Genomic DNA, 19,415 nt, shown 5'->3' on the forward strand with positions numbered 1-19,415 from the left:
ACATATTTTATTTATTGCTGCCCTAGTCTTCATTTCTGTTTGGTTTGCATCTAGTTTGCTCTTTTTTTTAGTTTCTTGAGGTTAAGTGTTTGGTAATTGATTTGAGATCTTCTCTCTTTAGCATAGGCATTTATAGCTATAACTTTTCCTCTAGGCCCTGAATTAGCTGCATTCAACAAGTTTTGGTATGTTGTGCTTTTTTAAAATAGTATTATTATTAATCTCAAATTTTATAGTTTCCTTTGTGATTTCTTTGACCCATTGGTCAGAGTGTAATGTTTAACTTCCACAGCTGTCACTTTTTCAAATTTCCTTTTGTTATTTATAATTTCATTCTTTTGTATATGAAGAGTATCCACAATAGCTGATTTCAACCCTTTAAAATTGAGACTAAGATGTTTAATATATGGTCTGTCCTGGAGAACATTTCATGTGCACTTGAGAAGAATGTATTTTGCTGGTTTCAGGTGCAGTGTTCTACATATGTTAAGTCTAGTTGCTATGTTCAAGTCTTCTGTTTCCTTATTTATCTTCTTTGTAGTTGTTTAACCCATTTTTGAAAGTGAAGTATTGAAGTCAGGCTATTATTGTTGAATTGTCTTATTTCTCCCTTTCATTCTCTTAGTTTTTGTGTATTTTGGGACTCTGTTTTTAGGGGCATATGTGTTTATAATTGTTATACCTTCTTGATAAATTGATGTTTTAATCAGTATTAAGTATCCTTGTCTGTGGTAACAATTTTGTCTTAACGTCTGTGTTGGAGCCACTCCAGCTCTCTTTTTATTTTTTAAATCCTTTTTATTTCAAGGTAGTTGTGTCTGTGATTCTAAAAAGAGTTTCTTGTGGGCACCATATAATTGGATCATGGTTTTTAATCTACTCAGCCAATATGTGCCTTTTTATTGAATATTTAATCCTTAGACTAGCTAATGTTATTTTGATCTGTCTTCAGATTTGCTGCTGCTTCTGCTAGCTCAGATATGTTATTGAGCCTCTCTACTGAAGTTTCATTTCAGTTGTACTTTCTAACTTGAGAATATTTAGTTCTTTTTAATCCTTTTTTTTAAAGATTTTATATATTTATTTGACAGATACAGATGAGACATAGTGAGAGAGGGAACACAAGCAGGGGGAGTGGGAGAGGGAGAAGCAGGCTTCCTGCCGAGTAGGGAGCCCGATGGGCTCGGTGTGGGGCTCGATCGCAGGACCCTGGGACCATGACCTGAGCCGAAGGCAGATGCTTAACGACTGAGCCACCCAGGCGCCCCTAATGCTTTCTTGTCTTTTTATTGACATTCTCTGTTTGGTGAACATTGTTCTCATACTTCCCTTCAGTTTTTTAGACATGGTTTCCCTTAGTTCTTTGAACATATTTAAGAAAGCTATGCCTTTGCTTAATGTCTTGGTGTTCTTAGGAAATAGTCTTTATTGATTGCTTCCCCCCTGTATATGGGACATTCTTTCTTGTGTTTTTTGCATATCTCATAATTTTTTGTTAAAAACTGGATCTTTTAAATAATACAACATGGCAACTTTGCTCAGATCTCCTTCCAGGGTTTCTTATTGCTGTTTGTTGTTTGTTTGGTGACTTTCTGTAAATTCTGCTTTCTGTGCTATGTGTTGTCACTGAAATCTCTGGTTATCTTTGTGGTTATTTATGGAGTCTTCTAGGGCAACACCAGACAGGCCAAATAATGATAGTTGTCTGGGAATGGGGCTTCAAAAGAGCCTGTCCTGCCTCCTCCAGTTGCTGTCAAGATGCTGATTTTTGCCATTATTGTGTGCTGTTGGTTTTCAAGGCTCCTGTGGAGCTGGGAGGGGAGATGAGAATGGGCAAGTTACCCAGATTCAGCCCCCTTATTTTGGATAAGTGCTCTGTGGATGGCTGCAAGCCTTTTGTTAACTTCCAGAGTTTTTAAGAAGTTGATTTTGACAGTTTTCTCATTGCTTTTGAAGGAGAGAATTTTCTGAGATCTTTACCCTGTCACTTTCTTTACTGTCACTCCAGTCTGTATCCTTTTGTTTTCCGTGTGCACACAAGAGAATGTTTAAAGGTACATAATACTGTGTCAGCTGTCTAAAACAGTTTTTCCACTTAATATAATGTTATCTGTCATGCTTATTCTTCTAAAACTTATAATGTGTGGTATTTTTACATATGGGAATACCATGATATATTGTTTCTTTCACTTGTTTTTGGAACATGGTTTTTACAGTCTTTTACTTTTATTAACTGTGTTTTGTTAGATGTTCTTATAGCTAAATCTTAAATATATTCTCAAAATTATGAATGTGTGGAAGTGGAATGTGTTGAGGCTGGGAGCATGAAAGTTTATGCTTTTGGTCTGCAAAACCAGATTGCTCTTCAGGGAAATGGTTTAAATTTATATTCCATCAGTCATGTAGGAGATGCTTATTTGCCAGCATCCTAAGTACTGGGTACTATTATTCATTTCATTTTGTGTTCCAGGAGATCTTTTGGCACGATGGAAATGTTTTATATCCTTGAAATGTTCTATATCTATATCTAGTACAGTAGCCACTAACCACATGGATCCTCAGCACTTGAAATGTGACTAGTCCTAAATGAAGTGTGCTGTATTTCAAAGATTACTACAAAAGAAAAGGATGCAATGAATATGTGAAATGAATCATAATAATTTTTATATTGATTGTATGTTGAAATAGTGTTGTATATACATTGGTTAAATAAAACATATTATTAAAGTTAAATTCTTTTTACTCTTAGTTTTTTAATGTGTTTAGTGGAGTAATTACAATTGCATATGTGATTTATTTTATACTTGTATTCGGCAGTGCTGATTAGACTCTAGACCATTCTTCCTTTAAAAAAAAGCCCTGCTTCTTTAAAGCTTATGCTGTTTAATAGCAGCATGTTCTCACACTTTTTAAATTTGCCAGTTTGTATTTATTCATTCAAGATGGCACAAAACACTTAGTTTTCCTTTCCTCCCCAAGCTCTGTCATCATTCTGGGGCATTTTTAGTGCCCATGTGTACAACTAATTCAGTAATTTAGCCTCACAATTTCTGGGTTGTGCTTGGGCCATCATTTTAACGGTCCCATGTAGTTATCATCTAGAACTTCTGTTCCACCTCTAAAATTTTAATTGTATGGCCTATTCTAACCACAAGTTCACATTCTTTTAGCTTTCTCATTTCCTTGTTTCCTACCTTTCATCCTTGACCCTTTTCATTTTTGTTCACTGAATCACTTCAGCTATACTTGTCAGCTCCTGTAATCCCTTGTACTTTTGTGCACACTTTCTGCAAAATAAGAGTTTCATATGACTCCTACAGCCTGTTTGCTTGTACTGAAGTTGCAGATTGGTACTGGACAAAAAGATTCTATGGCTTCTGGGATGCATTCACACAGATTTGTGGTCTTCAGCCTTAACATGCATATAGAGTTGCTTGGCTGTCTCCTATGGACTCCTAGTCTTTCTCTCTATTCTTGTGGTTGCTCATTCAAATGTTACCTCTTAATATTCCCTGGTCCTCCTCTCCTTAGAATTAGTACATGATTTTGTCTTCGGCCCTTGGAGAAAACCTCGTCCCTCACTCTAGAACATTGTATCCTGACTTACCCTTTTTTCAGCCATTTGTCTACTTGATCTTTTCTATTAGCATTTAAATGGATGCAACTATCTTTTTTTTTTTTTCCCTTAAAACCCTCCCTTGACCCATTGTTATTCTCCAGGTTCTACCTTATTGCTCTGCACAGATGAGCATTCAGAAAGAATTGTTTATACTCATTCCCTGCATTTATTCACTGTTTATTTACTTCCAATATGCATTTTTCTTCTATCTTTCCCCTGTTCTGACAAAGGTCCCTAATAGTAAGTATATTCTTCTATATCTATATTGATCACTCCAGAGCTTTTGGTACAGTTGACCACTTCTTGGAAAAGGCCACTATAATTGATCTCCTTAAACTGCATCTAGGAACCTCTTTTTTCCTCATTCTGTTTCTCGCTCATCTTTTTCTAGATTTGTGTAGGTGGTGGGATGTTAGTGTTGGTTCTGGCCTGCTTCCTACTTCGTGTACTGTATTTGGATTCATACCCATGGCCTTCTTACCATTTAAGTGTTGGTTTAAAATGTTTTATCTGTTTCACCCAGACATTTCTAGAACTTCTAACTTTTATATATGCAAGCTGTGTACTAGACATTTGTCTCTCTAAAGTCCAGTTAACACCTTAAACTCAAGTGATTCCTGCTTTTAATGATTGGTACCACCGTAATCCAGTTGTTCAAACCTAAATTCAGAAATCTCAATCTTAGCACCCCCCGGGTTAGTTATAGAGACCTGTAAATTCATCTCATTAATATCTAACCTAGCACTGTCCAGTAGAAATTAATGTAAGTCATATATGTAATTTAAGCTTTTCTTTTTTTTTTTTAATATTTTATTTTTTTATGATTTTTTATTTATTTATTTGAGAGAGAGAATGAGATAGAGAGAGAGAGCATGAGAGGGGGGAGGGTCAGAGGGAGAAGCAGACTCCCTGCCGAGCAGGGAGCCCGATGTGGGACTCGATCCCGGGACTCCAGGATCATGACCTGAGCCGAAGGCAGTCGCCTAACCAACTGAGCCACCCAGGCGCCCTGTAATTTAAGCTTTTCTAATAGCCACATTTAAAAAGTAAAAAAAAACAGGTGCAATTAACTTTAGTTCATATTTTATGTCACTCAATATGACTAAAATTTCATTTCAGCATGCAGTCACTATAAAAATTAAGATATTTTTCAAAATTTTTTTCATACTAAGTTTTCAAAATCTGGCATGTATTTTGCATTTACATCCCATCTCATTTCAGGCTAGCTAAATTTCACAGTTTTTGATAGCCACGTGTAGCTAGTGGCTACCTTAATAGACAGTTGAATTTTAGCTTCTGTTTCTCTTCATCCTCACTTCTTTCTTGGCTCAAGTCTTAATTTTTTCCCTGGGTTACTGCACCAGCTTTTGGGATTGCTATCATTCTGAGAACACTTATAGTTCATCTTCAATATTCTTGTTAGTGGTAATTTTCTAAAATAAGAATGTGATTCTGCCTGTGAATTAATGTGATTGTGCATTCTTATGCTTAAAGTCCTTTAATGATCTCCATAAGCTTTCAAGATGAAGTCTAATCTAAGATCCTTAGTGTGGCTACACAAAAATAGACTCCAAATGGTTGAAAGACCTCAATGTGAGATAGGAGTCCATCAAAATCCTAGAGGAGAACACAGGCAGCAACCTCTTTGACCTCAGCCGCAGCAACTTCTTCCGAGAAACATCGCCAAAGGCAAGGGAAGCAAGGGCAAAAATGAGCTATTGGGACTTCATCAAGATAAAAAGCTTTTGCAAAGCAAAGGAAACAGTCAACAAAACCAAAAGACAACTGACAGAATGGGAGAAGATATTTGCAAATGACATATCAGATAAAGGGCTAGTATCCAAAATCTATAAAGAACTCATCAAACTCAACACCAAAAGAACAAAGAATCCAGTCAAGAAATGGGCAGAAGACATGAACAGACATTTTTCCAAAGAAGACATCCAAATGGCCAACAGACACATGAAAAAGTGTTCAATATCGCTCGGCATCAGGGAAATCCAAATCAAAACCTCAATGAGATACCACCTCACACCAGTCAGAATGGCTAAAATTAACAAGTCAGGAAATGACAGATGTTGGCGGGGATGCGGAGAAAGGGGAACCCTCCTACACTGTTGGTGGGAATGCAAGCTGGTGCAGCCACTCTGGAAAACAGTATGGAGGTTCCTCAAAAAGTTGAAAATAGAGCTACCATACGACCCAGCAATTGCACTACTGGGTATTTACCCCAAAGATACAAAAGTAGGGACCCGAAAGGGTACGTGCACCACGATGTTTATAGCAGCAATGTCCACAGTGGCCAAACTGTGGAAAGAGCCAAGATGTCCATCAACAGATGAATGGATAAAGAAGATGTGGTATATATATACAATGGAATATTATGCAGCCATCAAAAGGAATGAGATCTTGCCATTTGCAACGACATGGATGGAACTGGAGGGTATTATGCTGAGCGAAATAAGTCAAACAGAGAAAGACATGTATCATATGATCTCACTGATATGAGGAATTCTTAATCTCAGGAAACAAACTGAGGGTTGCTGGAGTGGGGGGTGGGGTGGGAGGGATGGGGTGACTGGGTGATGGACACTGGGGAGGGTATGTGCTCTGGTGAGTGCTGTGAATTGTGCAAGACTGTTGAATCTCAGATCTGTACCTCTGAAACAAATAATGCAATATATGTTAAGAAAGAAAAAAAGAAGAAGAAGAATGTAGCAGGAGGGGAAGAATGAAGGGGGGGAAATCGGAGGGGGAGAAGAACCATGAGAGACGATGGACTCTGAAAAACAAACTGAGGGTTCTAGAGGGGAGGGGGGTGGGAGGATGGGTTAGCCTGGTGATGGGTATTGAGGAGGGCACGTTCTGCATGGAGCACTGGGTGTTACGCACAAACAATGAATCATGGAACACTATATCTAAAACTAATGATGTAATGTATGGGGATTAACATAACAATAAAAAAATTAAAAAAAAAAAAGATCCTTAGTGTGGCTAACAAAATCTTTTCTTCATGATCTGGCTTTTGCTTAAGTTTCCTATGCTGTAGCTCCCAGACACTGAAACTAAGATGTATTAAATTTGTAGTTCCCATAGAGAATCATGCTCTCCTTTTGCTTTTGAGCCTTTGCAGTTACCAACTAGTTTGCTTGAGACCCGTATTTTCCAGCACCTACCCACATTTCTCATCAGACTAAGACCTGCTAGTCCTTCAGGATCTGAAGCATCTGACCTAGGAATAGAACCAAGCTCCTCCCTCTCCCCCTGCCTTTTTTGTTCTCATAGCCATTCTTCATGTTTGCCTAGATCATAGTATTTTATCACTGTTATTATAATTGCCTTCTAACTTACCTGACCTTAGGTTCTTAGTTTCATAAGCAGGGATCTTGTTTTTATTAATCTTTGTGTACCTAATTGCTAGTACATACATTGTGAAGGTCCAGTAACTTTGTTGATTGAGTGAGAGAGTAATTCTATATACGTAGAGATCTAGATTCCAGGTTCAGAGTAAAGAAAAAAAAAGCTTTAAATTATAAGTCATCTTATTCTTACATATATTCATAGATTTAAATATTAAAATATCTTAAGCAGATTAACTAGGAATCCAGAATAGAGAAAATAAAAGTTGGTTTCATCAGTACATAATTGCTCATCTCAGTGAAAAGGGAGGAGCTGAGGGCAGGCAAACTAAGACATGAACTTTTCAAAAAAATTAGGGTGAGGGGACATTAAAGCCAACATTTAGGACATACCCTTGTAATCTTGTAACATTTTAGTGTTCTTGTTATTAAATCTGGAATGTAGGTATTTTTATACCAGTTATACTTAAAATATTTAAAACATTTAAATGGTGACATTCTTTAATTTTTCCATTGGGTTATGTAAGACTAAGCAAGTGCTGGAGAGTTATATCTATGTATACGATGTAAGGCTTTTAAGAATACTAAGGAGTAGACAGATAAAATTATGTATCAATAACCTTTCCTTTTGTAGTGCGTAGTTTTTTGTACTTAGAATTGGTTAAATTTTACAAGAAAGAAAATTATTTTTGTCCATGTATAAAACAATGTACAATATATGTATGTTTTAAATTCCAAAGGGCACAAATTGAACTTGAAGTTAATTAGGAAAAGACCAAATGTTTATCTTTGAAATTTAAAGTTATGGATAAAAAGCTTGGATCTTTATAGCCTGATTTTTTTTTTTAATTGCAGTTATTAAGGGGAGGAATAGAATTCTGGTGACATTAAGGTAATTTGGGGCTGAATGTCTCATTTTGTAAAGATGAGGGAAGTTGAAGGTTTGTAGTACATGTAGCATGGGTATGTTTTAATTTTCCTCAAATTCTGGTTTTTGTCAGGTTTCCTTTCTGTTACAGTTCCCCTTGCTCAATTTTGTTGTTGTTATGGAAATGTATTTTTGGCATTTTTCAAAATAAATTGCTGCTTTTCTCTTCTGGAAAATTTGTTGAAACACATTAATGTTCAGACCTTTAAAAACGATAATGGATTTCAGATGCCAAGATTTTCATAACTTTATTCTTTGGAATCGGAACAAATGGCAAGAGAAGGTGAAGTATTCTTAAGGGTTCCAGTAATCTATCAGTCGGAACTTACTTGAAGCATCTTGTTCTTCAAATATAATTGATTTCTAGAAATAAGGTTAAGTAAGTTAAACACTGAGATTACTGGATATTGTATTTAAGTTGATTTTTCCACAGACAGTGAAATAACAAGCAGTGAATTGTTGTGATTTGATTTTCTTAAATAAGAATTTTGCCATAGAGATTTGGCATAGTAACTAAAAGATTTTTATAAATATATGCCTTTAGAGAAGATGATTTGGGGGCGCTTGGGTGGCTCAGTTGGTTAAGCGGCTGCCGTAGGCTCAGGTCATGATCCTGGGGTCCTGGGATGGAGTCCCATATTGGGCATCCTGCTCAGTGGGAGGTCTGCTTCTCCCTCTGCTGCTCTCCCTGCTTGTACTGTCTCACTTGTACTCTGTCTCTCAAATAAATAAATAAACTCTTTTTATAAAAGAAAAGATGATTTGATAACTGTTCTTTCTTATGTAACTCATATTTCAAATCAAGTAATACTTTTAAGACCCTAAGGTATTTTGGTAAAAGCCTGCGTGAGAATATACTTTTATCTATATTCACATGCTTATAAGTGTCACAGTTATATCATTCACATCTATAAATAATGTTTCTTATCCAGAGATTACATTTCACACTGGTACTGTGAACATTTTATTTGGCCAGGAAAAGAATCAGTGGGTGGTTAAGTCTTCTGAATTACAGACTATGGTTGATTTTAGAATTTGGGGTAAGGAATGATTCTTATGAAATGTGAAAAGTCTATATGTTTTAGTCAACCAATGTTATATTATTGGTATATTCCCGAAGTCCTTTTTTTTTTTTGGTCTTTGGACACAGTTTTTTTCCTTAGAAGGAATTTTCCTGAAAGTATATATTTTAGCCATTTAGCTTTTTAAAATAGCTCTCATGTATCAGCACTTTGCTAGGAATATAGAGATGAGTAGGACATGTTTTTCTCCCTCTGGGAAATAATTATAGGGGGCTGATAAGTAATGTGTTTAATTTTAAAAATAATTTAAAACATAGAATTATTTAAAATGTTATAAAATTTATGTGCAAAGAATTTTGTACTCTCAACCTACTCACTCATAGCAGACTATGTTACTGAGACTGCTCTTATCCAAAGTTACCAGTAACATTATTTTTATGGTTATGTCTTTGGTATTTCATTTGACCTTTCAGTGGCATTTAACACAGTTGAGTGACCTTGAGCCATTCCTGGTGTTCCTTCTTGCTGACTGATCTTTCTCACTCTCTGCCTGACAGCTCAGTGTTGGAGTGCTCCAGGAGTCTGGCTAGACCCCATAATCTGTAGTTTCTCCCCGAGAATCCAACCCTCTGCCAATACTACTTATATGCTTATGATTCCTAAATCTATGTTTTCAGCACCAACCAACCCTGCATTTTGTGGACTTACGTATTTAACTGCCTACTGGCCTTCTTGAATGTATAATGGACACATCACACTTCACATGTTCAAACTTGTTTATGATTTTGACGATTTGGGCCCTCACCACCTAATCTTTTATTCCCCCCATTGTTCCTGTTTTTCCTTAGAGATACCACTCCATTGAGTTGTTTAAGCCAAAAACGTAGGAGTTATCTTGGTCTGTTTTTCCTTCACCAGTCACATCCAGTGCATCAGCAATGTCCTGGCAGTTTTACCTTCAAAATATATTCTGAATCCTTCTTATCTCTTCTTGCATCCACACCATCTAAATTCAGTATACCCTTTCTTTCTTGGACTATTGCAGTAGGCTCCTTACTAGTTTTCTTATCTCCACTTCTTCTCTTAGCCGTGAGAGCTATCTTTAAAACACAAATCAGGTCAGGTCACTTGCCTGTGTATAACCCTCTAGTGGCTTCCCATCATGCCTAAAATAACATCCAAATTTCTTACTTTGGCTGGGTCCCACATGATCTGGCCTCTGCCTGCCTCCCTGACCTCGTTTTCTATCACTTTTCTGCCTGATCCACCGCCTTACTTCATTGTAGTTCATGTACCTTCTTTTTGGTCTAAAAGTACTAAGTTCATCTCCGCTTTAGGTCCCAGCCTTTTGCCTAGACATCTTTCCCCCCTTTTCTTAATTCATTCCCAATATTGTACTATATGCCAAAGACTGTTCAAGGACTTGAGGGTAAAGCAATGAATAAGACACAGGGACATACTCTCGGGCATTTTTCTCATACCTTTTGTTTGGAGCGGTCCTTGAATATGCAACCTAAAATACTCTCCCTGATACTTTTTCAACTCTCCCAGATGGTGGCTTCTTTTTTGATGCCACAATTTATGTAATTTATTTAATTTCTACCTTGATGGCTCACATTGTAGTTGGAGGTGGAGTAGGGTGGAGATTGCAATAAATATGATGAGTAAAATATATGTTAGATGGTAAAAAAAAGTTCTAAGGAGAAAAACATAAAGCTGCAGCAAAGTGCGGAGGAGAATGGAGTTGTAATTTTAGATAGGGTGGTCAGGGCAGGCCTCTGTGAAGTTGACATTTGAATATCATCATCTGCTCCAGGTTGTGATATAACTCATAGATTTGTGTCAATATAAAATACAGATGTCCACTTTTCACAGACATTGTGTCCAAAGTTAGTCTACTTTCTTCTCTGTGCTTCGTTGGTTGCCTTTCAGTTTTCACAGCTCGCATTAACTTCATCTTCCCATTTGTTGCTTGCTATCTTTAGCTTCCTTCCCTTTCCTGTATCCACAAGTCTGTATTTCTTCCAATTCTGAACTTTAATCAGTAGAACTTGAAATATAGCAATGTATAAAGATTTTTAACTAAAACATTTGCATTTATCTGATATGGGCTGTCTTAATTCAGGGATTGACAAAGCAAAATTGTATGAAAGTTACATTTTTTTCCTTGGGTTTTAAACTCAGTCCCTATATACCTTGCTGAAACTTCACACTTGACAGCTTTTCTACCATTTTTTTTTAAAAACTTTAAGTGCAGGGCATAGTAATTGGTTTTTATAAAAAGATAAGACGTCTTCACGGGGCACCTGGGTGGCTCAGATGGTTAAGCGTCTGCCTTCGGCTCAGGTCATCATCCCGGGGTCCTGGGATCGAGCCCCACATCGGGCTCCTGGCTCGGCGGGGAGCCTGCTTCTCCCTCTGCCTCTCTCCCTGCTCATGCTCTCTCTCTCTCTATCTCTCTCAAAAAAATGAATAAATAATCTTAAAAAAAAAAAAAAAAGATAAGACGTCTTCAGGAGAGCTGTTGCACATTAATTAAAACTCACTGGGACTTACATCCCACAAAAAAAGTATTACTTTGACATGTATAAAGTCTGTCCTTATTTTATTGTAATTTATTTCTAATTTGTTGAGTTACATGCAAGTAACTTTCATTTTTCCCTCTATTTTTTGCTATGTTCCAATGGATTTGCCTTTCCTGTTTGGACTGAATGTGTCATATACAATTCTTGGAATTCCTCATTTACTGTTCCTCTGTGGATCTGTTCTGTTGGAATCTGGAACACTGGAATGATGGAAATGTGTTCTTTACAAAGTAGCTGTGAGTATATGAGATAATTTTTACAGAGATGTTTTCAGTCTAAATTAACTTAAATTTAACTTACAGTTGAATGAAATATGAGCTAAGGAAGCCTTAAATTTAATACATATTTTTAGTTTATACATAGTAGGCTTTCAAATATTTGGTTTTAAAATACTATACTCTGATCAGTATCCTAGTTAGTATTTAAAACTAGCTTTTCCATTTAATTGGCTTGGTTATCCTGTCAGCATTTGGCTTAAAGATTAGTTTATATGAATCCAAAAAATAAGGCTAAAAGGTGGTGGATGGAATATTTTGTTACATGTGATACTAGTGAGGAATGCAGATTGCTATTTGTTAAATCCAAGTGTGTTGAGTTAATGCTTTGATCTCATGAGTATTTTTTTTTTTAATGAGACATTAAATGTGTCAAAAACTTTTAAGAGAAATATGTACCTCTTAGGAGTATTTTGCCATTGTATTTTAATGATGACTAAGACCTACCTCTAAGTAAAATTAACCAGTAAGACTACTCACTCAGATGGTCTGAACTATGGACAGTTTTTCTCACCATTGGGTAAGTTAAAAGTCAGATTTAATTACTACACCAATTTAAAAGTAGGCTTCTTTGAATTACTCATGAAATTATTGTTGAGGTCATCAAAGAATCAAAAACCATGCAGAAAACTGAATTCTGATTTTCTTTAAAATATGGATAAATCTGATGTCCCTGATGAGGGAGGCAACAGGATCAATTGAAATGCTGAAATGGCATAATTGGACCTGGTATTAATAGCTTGAAAGATATTGTTTACTGATTGGCCTTGACCATGAGAGTTTTAAGAATTTATGAGAAAATTGTTTTAAACTCAACATTTGATTTCATTTCATGAATAAGTAGACAAATTTCAAGGAATTCATACCTGTGGTAATTAGTATGAGCAAAGGGATAATTCAAAGAGTTCTTACTATAAGGGGATTTGAATTTTTTTATTATGAAAAACCCTTTATTTTTTATTGTTATTTTTTTTTTAGCTGATTGGTCAGAGTCTTGTTATTGACTCATTGTAAGTTGAAATCTTTGCTCTGAGGCACGTTTCTTTAGTTTTTACTTTTTGCCCATGTGTTTTTATAATTGACCATTATATTGTCAAATCACTCATATTCCTAATTCATTTTGTTTATTGCTGCAATTAATACTTTTATTGGTAACACTATAAAATCAATTTGATTTGCTTTGAATAATAGTTTGTATAGTTTTCTAAAATAGGTTATTGACGGGAATTTGAAATGTGTGACAGAAGACTTTTGTTGATACATGAATAACTTGGACTTTTTTGCTTTTCTCAGCAACAGAAGAACCTTGAAGGCTATGTGGGATTTGCAAATCTCCCAAATCAAGTATACAGAAAATCAGTGAAGAGAGGGTTTGAATTCACACTTATGGTTGTGGGTAAGATATGTTTTCTTACTAAAATTGGATTTTGATCTGAGTTTTAAGTTATTAATCAGCTCAATGAATTTAAGAAGACAATAGCCTGAATGACTGTAGGAATCGTGTTTTATTATGTGAGTACATTTTTTTAAAAGATTTTATTTATTAGAGAGAGAGAGCGAGAGCACGCATGCAAGCACATGAGCAGGGGGGAGGGGCAGAGGGACAAGTAGACTCCTCACTGAGTGGGGAGCTCCACACAGGGATCCATCCCAGGACCCTGAGATCATCACCTGAGCCGAAATCAGATATTTAACCGACTGAGCCACCCAGGTACCCCTTATGTGAATACATCTTAAAGTTTAACTTGGTGGCATGATAGGAATTATATATTTTCTTGCCTCTTTTTTTTTAAGGTGGCACAATTTTAGAAACTAAGTAAAAGTTGAAAAGCAGTGGGGGTGGTAGAGGAATAGAACACTATAAAGAAATTCTCTTCAGTTGGTAATGCTACAAAAGGAAATAGTGTCTGGTGGTTACTTATTACAGGATAATTTTGTTCTCTGGCTTATATACTGTAGTGGAGTCATATCACATGAGCATTTAACTTAAACATACATGCTCTGAATTTGAGAAAGAAGGGTGGGGTAGAGGTTCATAATCATGCAAGTGATTACCCTGGAAATTCATTCAATGAGTATAAGCTCTGTAGTGAGTGAAATATGGCTTTGTTCTCTAATTCAGTCTCATTTTTCTTATGTGTTTTATCCCGTGAACACCATACCCTGCGTGAAGTCCATTTTAAGAGATTGTCGAAGGTTATTTTGACTGTATGTTGGTACCATCGTTGTTATAGTTGAAGAAACAGTGTATCATATATAAGAGTAGTAATTTTAAATATATAATATTTTCACCTCATATAGGCTGACTTTAGAATGTAAATCCTGAGGATGATGAAACTGTGTTTCTCTATATGTTTTAAGAAGGTGAAAGGATAATGGATTCACTGTCCTTGACAAGGACAATTGAGTTGATGCTGGGTCTTTTTTGTAGTGTTCATTAATTTTTGCTAATTACATTCAGCTCCTGTTGTTTTTATTTGGGTGTTGAATTAGATTAATTGAATTAACTCTGAAATACTCCTTCATTGAAGGGAAGAATATTTTATCAATTGACCAGAATATTTTACCTGATGGTCACTTTGTGGTTGTTTGGAAATATCTGTGTTACGATAGTTTAAATAGTTAAAACATGGTACAAAGTCTGCAAACTTGATGTTTGGTAGAGTTGGTTAATTTGCCTGTCTCTGGTTGAGTAGAAGCGTAGTATACCCAGCTTGCAAATTGCTGCTGTGAAGCAGAGGTGGGTCTAAATAGATAGATGGATAAAACATTCAGAACATACTTTTCCTTTTGTAGGGCAGTTAACATCATTATATGTGAAGAAATACTAAATATTACCTTTACATATATAACATTTATGATCTTAAATGACAAACTGTAAACAGATATAAGATCATTTTGTAATTTGTAAGAAAAGTTTCTAGGTCTGTTAGGAGCACCATAACAATTAAAAAAAATTTTCGATATTAAAATTTTAGTTTGAAGGATAACTTCTTGAACATATACTTAGTAGAATAATATCTGGGGATCAAGGCCAGATATTTGGTTCAAAATCTCTGACATTTTTCCAGGTGAAAAAGATTTAAGTCAGCTGAAATGATTTTTAGAGGAAATATGCAATCTCAGAAAGTATATTGTTTATTAGTTTCTGGTCAGTCCTTTTGTGAACTACAACTTTTGTTTTTTCTTTTCCTCGATACGACGTCAGCTGAGGGGGGGAGAATGGGTGTTAATATCCTGACCCACTTCACCTTGAACGTTATTGTTTAATTAGCTGTCTGTGTATAGACTTGTTGAAAGCAAGGAGTTAAGTCTTTTCATCTACATAGTTGGGAGTGTCTAACACATAGTCATCTTTTAAGTGTCTAATACATGGTTGGTTTTTCTGACTTTAGGCCAAATCTAACAGCTTTGTTTGCAAATCACAGAAAGCTAAAGCTAACCTTACTTTATTATTCTTTACTTACTCCTTATAAGCTAAGTCCTCATTTTTTTTAATTTAAATTTTACTTAGTTAACATACAGTGCAATAATGGTTTCTGAGAATTCAGTGACTTATCATATACAACACCCAGTGCTCATCACTAGTGCCCTCCTTCATACCCATCACCCATCAACCTTCAGTTTGTTCTCTATCACTAAGAGTCTCTTATGGCTTGTTTTCCTCTCTTCTTTTTTGTTTTCTCCCTTCCCATATGTACATCTGTTTTCTTTCTTAAATTCCGCATATGAGTGAGATCATATGGTATTTATTGGCTTATTTTACTTAGTATAATACACTGTAGCTCCATCCACATCATTGCAAATGGCAAGATTTCATTCTTTTTGATGGCTGAGTAATATTCCTGTGTGTGTGTGTGTGTGTGTGTGTGTGTACGTACATACACACCCCCACATATCTCACATCTTCTTTATCCATTCATCAGTGGATGGACATTTGGACTCCATCCATAGTTTGGCTATTGTTGATAATGCTACTATAAACATCGGAGTGCATGTAGCCCTTCGAATCTGTATTTTTGTATTGTTTGGATAAATACCTAGTAGTGCAATTGCTGGGTCATAGGGTAGTTCTATTTTTAACATTTTGAAGAACCTCCAAACTGTTCTCCAGAGTGGCTGCACCAGTTTGCATTCCCACCAACAGTACAAGAGGGTTCCCCTTTCTCTGCATCCTCAGCAGCACCTTGTGTTGTTAGTTTTAGCCATTCTGTAAGTCTTCATTTTTGAGATATAAACTCAGAGTAGTTTTAGTATAATAACGATTCTTATTTTTTTTTTCTTTAAAGATTTTATTTATTTATTTGACAGAGAGAGACAGAGCGAGAGAGGGAACACAAGCAGGGGGAGCAGGAGAGGGAGAAGCCAGCCTCCCGAGGAGCAGGGAGCCCGATGCGGGGCTCGATCCCAGGACCCTGGGATCGTGACCTGAGCCAAAGGCAGACGCCTAACGACTGAGCTACCCAGGCGCCCCACGATTCTTGGTTTAAGACTTAATATATTTTTACAAACTGAAAAATCTATATTTAACAGTTGATTTCTTTATGAAACTCTGTCCTTTGTTGGGAGACCTTTATTTAGTAACCTTGCCTCAAAAGCAAAATTTATTGAGTACTTAAGTGCCTTGTATCAGGGAGGCATAGTGTATATTCCCATATCGTAAAGGAGTTTATAATTTATGTGACAACATAAAGTATACATAAAAAGGTAAGTAACATTTCTAGGAAGTACATATGAATCAGTGGAGGCATACAAAAATTAAGGGCCATAGAAGTTGAAGGCTTTGGAAAACTTGTCCCTAGTTGGAGATTATTTTTGCCTTATTTGAGGAGGAGAGGTAGTAGGACAGATTTTTGAAGAATAGAATTGGGATAGACATTGAGTGGAAGGTCCAGTTGGGAAAATAATAGCTAATACCTGCATAACCTATTATGTATCAGGCAGTGTTCTGAGTACGTACCTAACTCATACAAACCTTAACAACAACCCTGTGAAGTCGGTATTATTGTTATCCCCATTTTAGAGAGAGAGAAACTGAGGCATGGAGAGATTAGGTTACTTGCCCATGGTCACATTGCTAAGCAGATGGTAAAACCAAACCCAGTCTACTTCTCAGTCTGGTGTGTTCTTAAGTACTATGCAGAGGCTCATTTGGGGGTATTGGATAGGGTGCAGAGCTCAGTAGAGTGAGTCCAATATGCCTTGAACTTATATGATTTCATCTGGATGTTCTGTTTTTCCTAAAAAAATGGAAGAGACAAAGAAGTGAGAGGGGATAGCGGGGCAGGAATGATTGAGAATTAGAGAACTTAAATACTTGTGTGAGCGGTTTTTTCTGCCATTCCACTGAAATGAGTTGTGTAGCCTAGGGCAGGCATGAAGTAGGAGAGGTAAATTTTCTCTTTCCCCAGTCATTTTCAGCTTCCACATACTTTCATATGGTGAATATTTTACGTTGCTGAATGTTAGCATAGTGACAATATGGTGCATTAATGTAAACTAGTTACTTTTTATATTTTCAGACACAAGTATCTGTTTTGGTGTAGGAAGAAAAACAGGTTGTCAGTTTTGTATGTAATTGCGGTTTATGGGTGATATAGGGGGTTTTCAAGATTAATCTGCACTGAACATTGACTTTAGGATCTGACTCCCAAGACAGGACGTTATAATAGTTGAAAATTAGGTTGGAAAGGTAGGCTAGCCTAGATTTTGAAGAACTTGATTGCCACCAGGATAAACAGATTGGAATTCTTGATTTTGAATCTTTATTTGAAAATTTAGTTTAAAACTCAATATCAGGCATATTAAATAATGAAGACACTTAGGTCTCTAATTCAGCAAAGTGTCAACCATATTTGGGCTTGAAATTTGACTGTCTCTTGTGTGCTTCTTAATTATACTTGACTATGCTGAGAAGTAAAAAGTTAATTGTAAAATCCTGATTTTACTAGAATTCTCCAAGGAGGTAGAACTCAGACTATAGATTGCTTTATCTTACCAGAAAATAGTTTTGAAAACAAGTGATATTAAATCTATTATTTTGCAGCCATCAAAAAACCCTGAAATCTCGCCATTTGCCACGACGTGGTTGGAACTGGAGGGTATTATACTAAGCAAAATAAGTTAGTCAGAGAAAGACATGTATCATATGATCTCACTGATATGAGGAATTCTTAATCTCAGGAAACAAACTGAGGGTTGCTGGAGTGGTGGGGAGTGGGAGGGATGGGGTGGCTGGGCGATAGACATTGGGGAGGGTATGTGCTATGGTGAGCGCTGTGAATTGTGTAAGACTGATGAATCACAGACCTGTACCTCTGAAACAAGTTAACACATTATATGTTTAAAAAAAAAAAAAAAAGATAGTAGGAAGGGAAAAATGAAGGGGGGGGAAATTGGAGGGGGAGACGAACCATGAGAGACTGTGGACTCTGAGAAACAAACTGAGGGTTCTAGAGGGGAGTGGGTGGGGGGATGGGTTAGCCTGGTGATGGGTATTAAAGAGGGCACATATTAAATGGAGCACTGGGTGTTATACACAAACAATGAATCATGGAACGCTATATCACAAACTAATGATGTATGGTGATTAACATAACATAATAAAATAAACTAATGATGTATGGTGATTAACATAACAATAAAATTAAAAAAATCTATTATTTTGAATTCTTTTTTAAAATTGAAGTATAATTGACCTCTAGTATTATTAGTTTCAGGCATACTATACAGTGAATTGACAGTTCTGTGCATTACCATGAATAAATGACCTTACCGTCTGTTACCATACGAAGTTATGACAGTATTACTGACTGTATTTCCTATGCTGTACTTTACATTCCCGTGACTTATAATGGAAGTTTGTACTTTTAATTCTTAAGAGGATAAAATCCACAGTTCTATCATTTCTGTAATCTTGAATTTCATACAATTTTTATGGTAGAGGTGTTCTTTATTTAGTGTTTGTAATGATGTATTTGACCTATACCAAATGTCTTTATTTTATTTTTTTAAAGATTTTATTTATTTATCTGACAGAGAGAGACACAGCGAGAGAGGGAACACAAGCAGGGGGAGTGGGAAAGGGAGAAGCAGGCTTCCCGCCGAGCAGGGAGCCCGATGCGGGGCTCCATCCCAGGACCCTGGGATCATGACCCGAGCTGAAGGCAGACGCTTAACGACTGAGCCACCCAGGCGCCCCACCAGATGTCTTTAGTAGCAGGATTGGCATTTCTATTTTTTTCAGTGGGAGGGAACTTACGCTGCTTTGGCCATCTTGGGGATTCAAGTTTATCATAATGTGTTTCTTGTATATGACTTACAAGCTGAAGTTTAGGACATGTTTAGTCGGTAATAGGATATACATTGTCTGTCATAATTGTCATTTTCTCTCACCTTCTTGTTGGTGTTTGAATTGTAATAACCTCCAGAGTTATTTGAAGAAATTGAAAGGTAATATTGACTCATTTTGTTTTTAGGTTATTCAGCATTCAGTGGTATTATGTTTAATTCTGAAGTTAAGATATGTTGGAGACTTGAAATGCTTTGAGTAGTATTTCAAAAATTTCTTCCTTGAGCTCTATTTTTATTTTACTTTTAGTAATAAAAGTAATCGATGATTGCAAAA

At 36.2% G+C, this 19,415-nt stretch overlaps 1 protein-coding gene across 2 annotated transcripts in view; it reads left to right on the forward strand.

The window, feature by feature from the left end:
- Positions 1-19,415, forward strand: part of SEPTIN7 (septin 7) — a 122,056-nt gene that overhangs the window by 22,410 nt on the left and 80,231 nt on the right. Inside the window, exon 1 of one of the 2 annotated variants that reach the window (XM_036101069.2) lies at positions 13,087-13,184. The exons of the other annotated variant lie outside the window; for it this stretch is intronic. Coding sequence (XP_035956962.1) covers positions 13,175-13,184 — 10 coding nt within the window. The 5' untranslated portion in view covers positions 13,087-13,174. Of the gene's footprint in view, positions 1-13,086; positions 13,185-19,415 lie in introns of those variants that run through there. 2 annotated transcript variants of the gene reach the window in all.

The sequence above is a fragment of the Halichoerus grypus genome, chromosome 12, assembly GCF_964656455.1.
Source record: "Halichoerus grypus chromosome 12, mHalGry1.hap1.1, whole genome shotgun sequence".
Classification (NCBI taxonomy): domain Eukaryota; kingdom Metazoa; phylum Chordata; class Mammalia; order Carnivora; family Phocidae; genus Halichoerus; species Halichoerus grypus.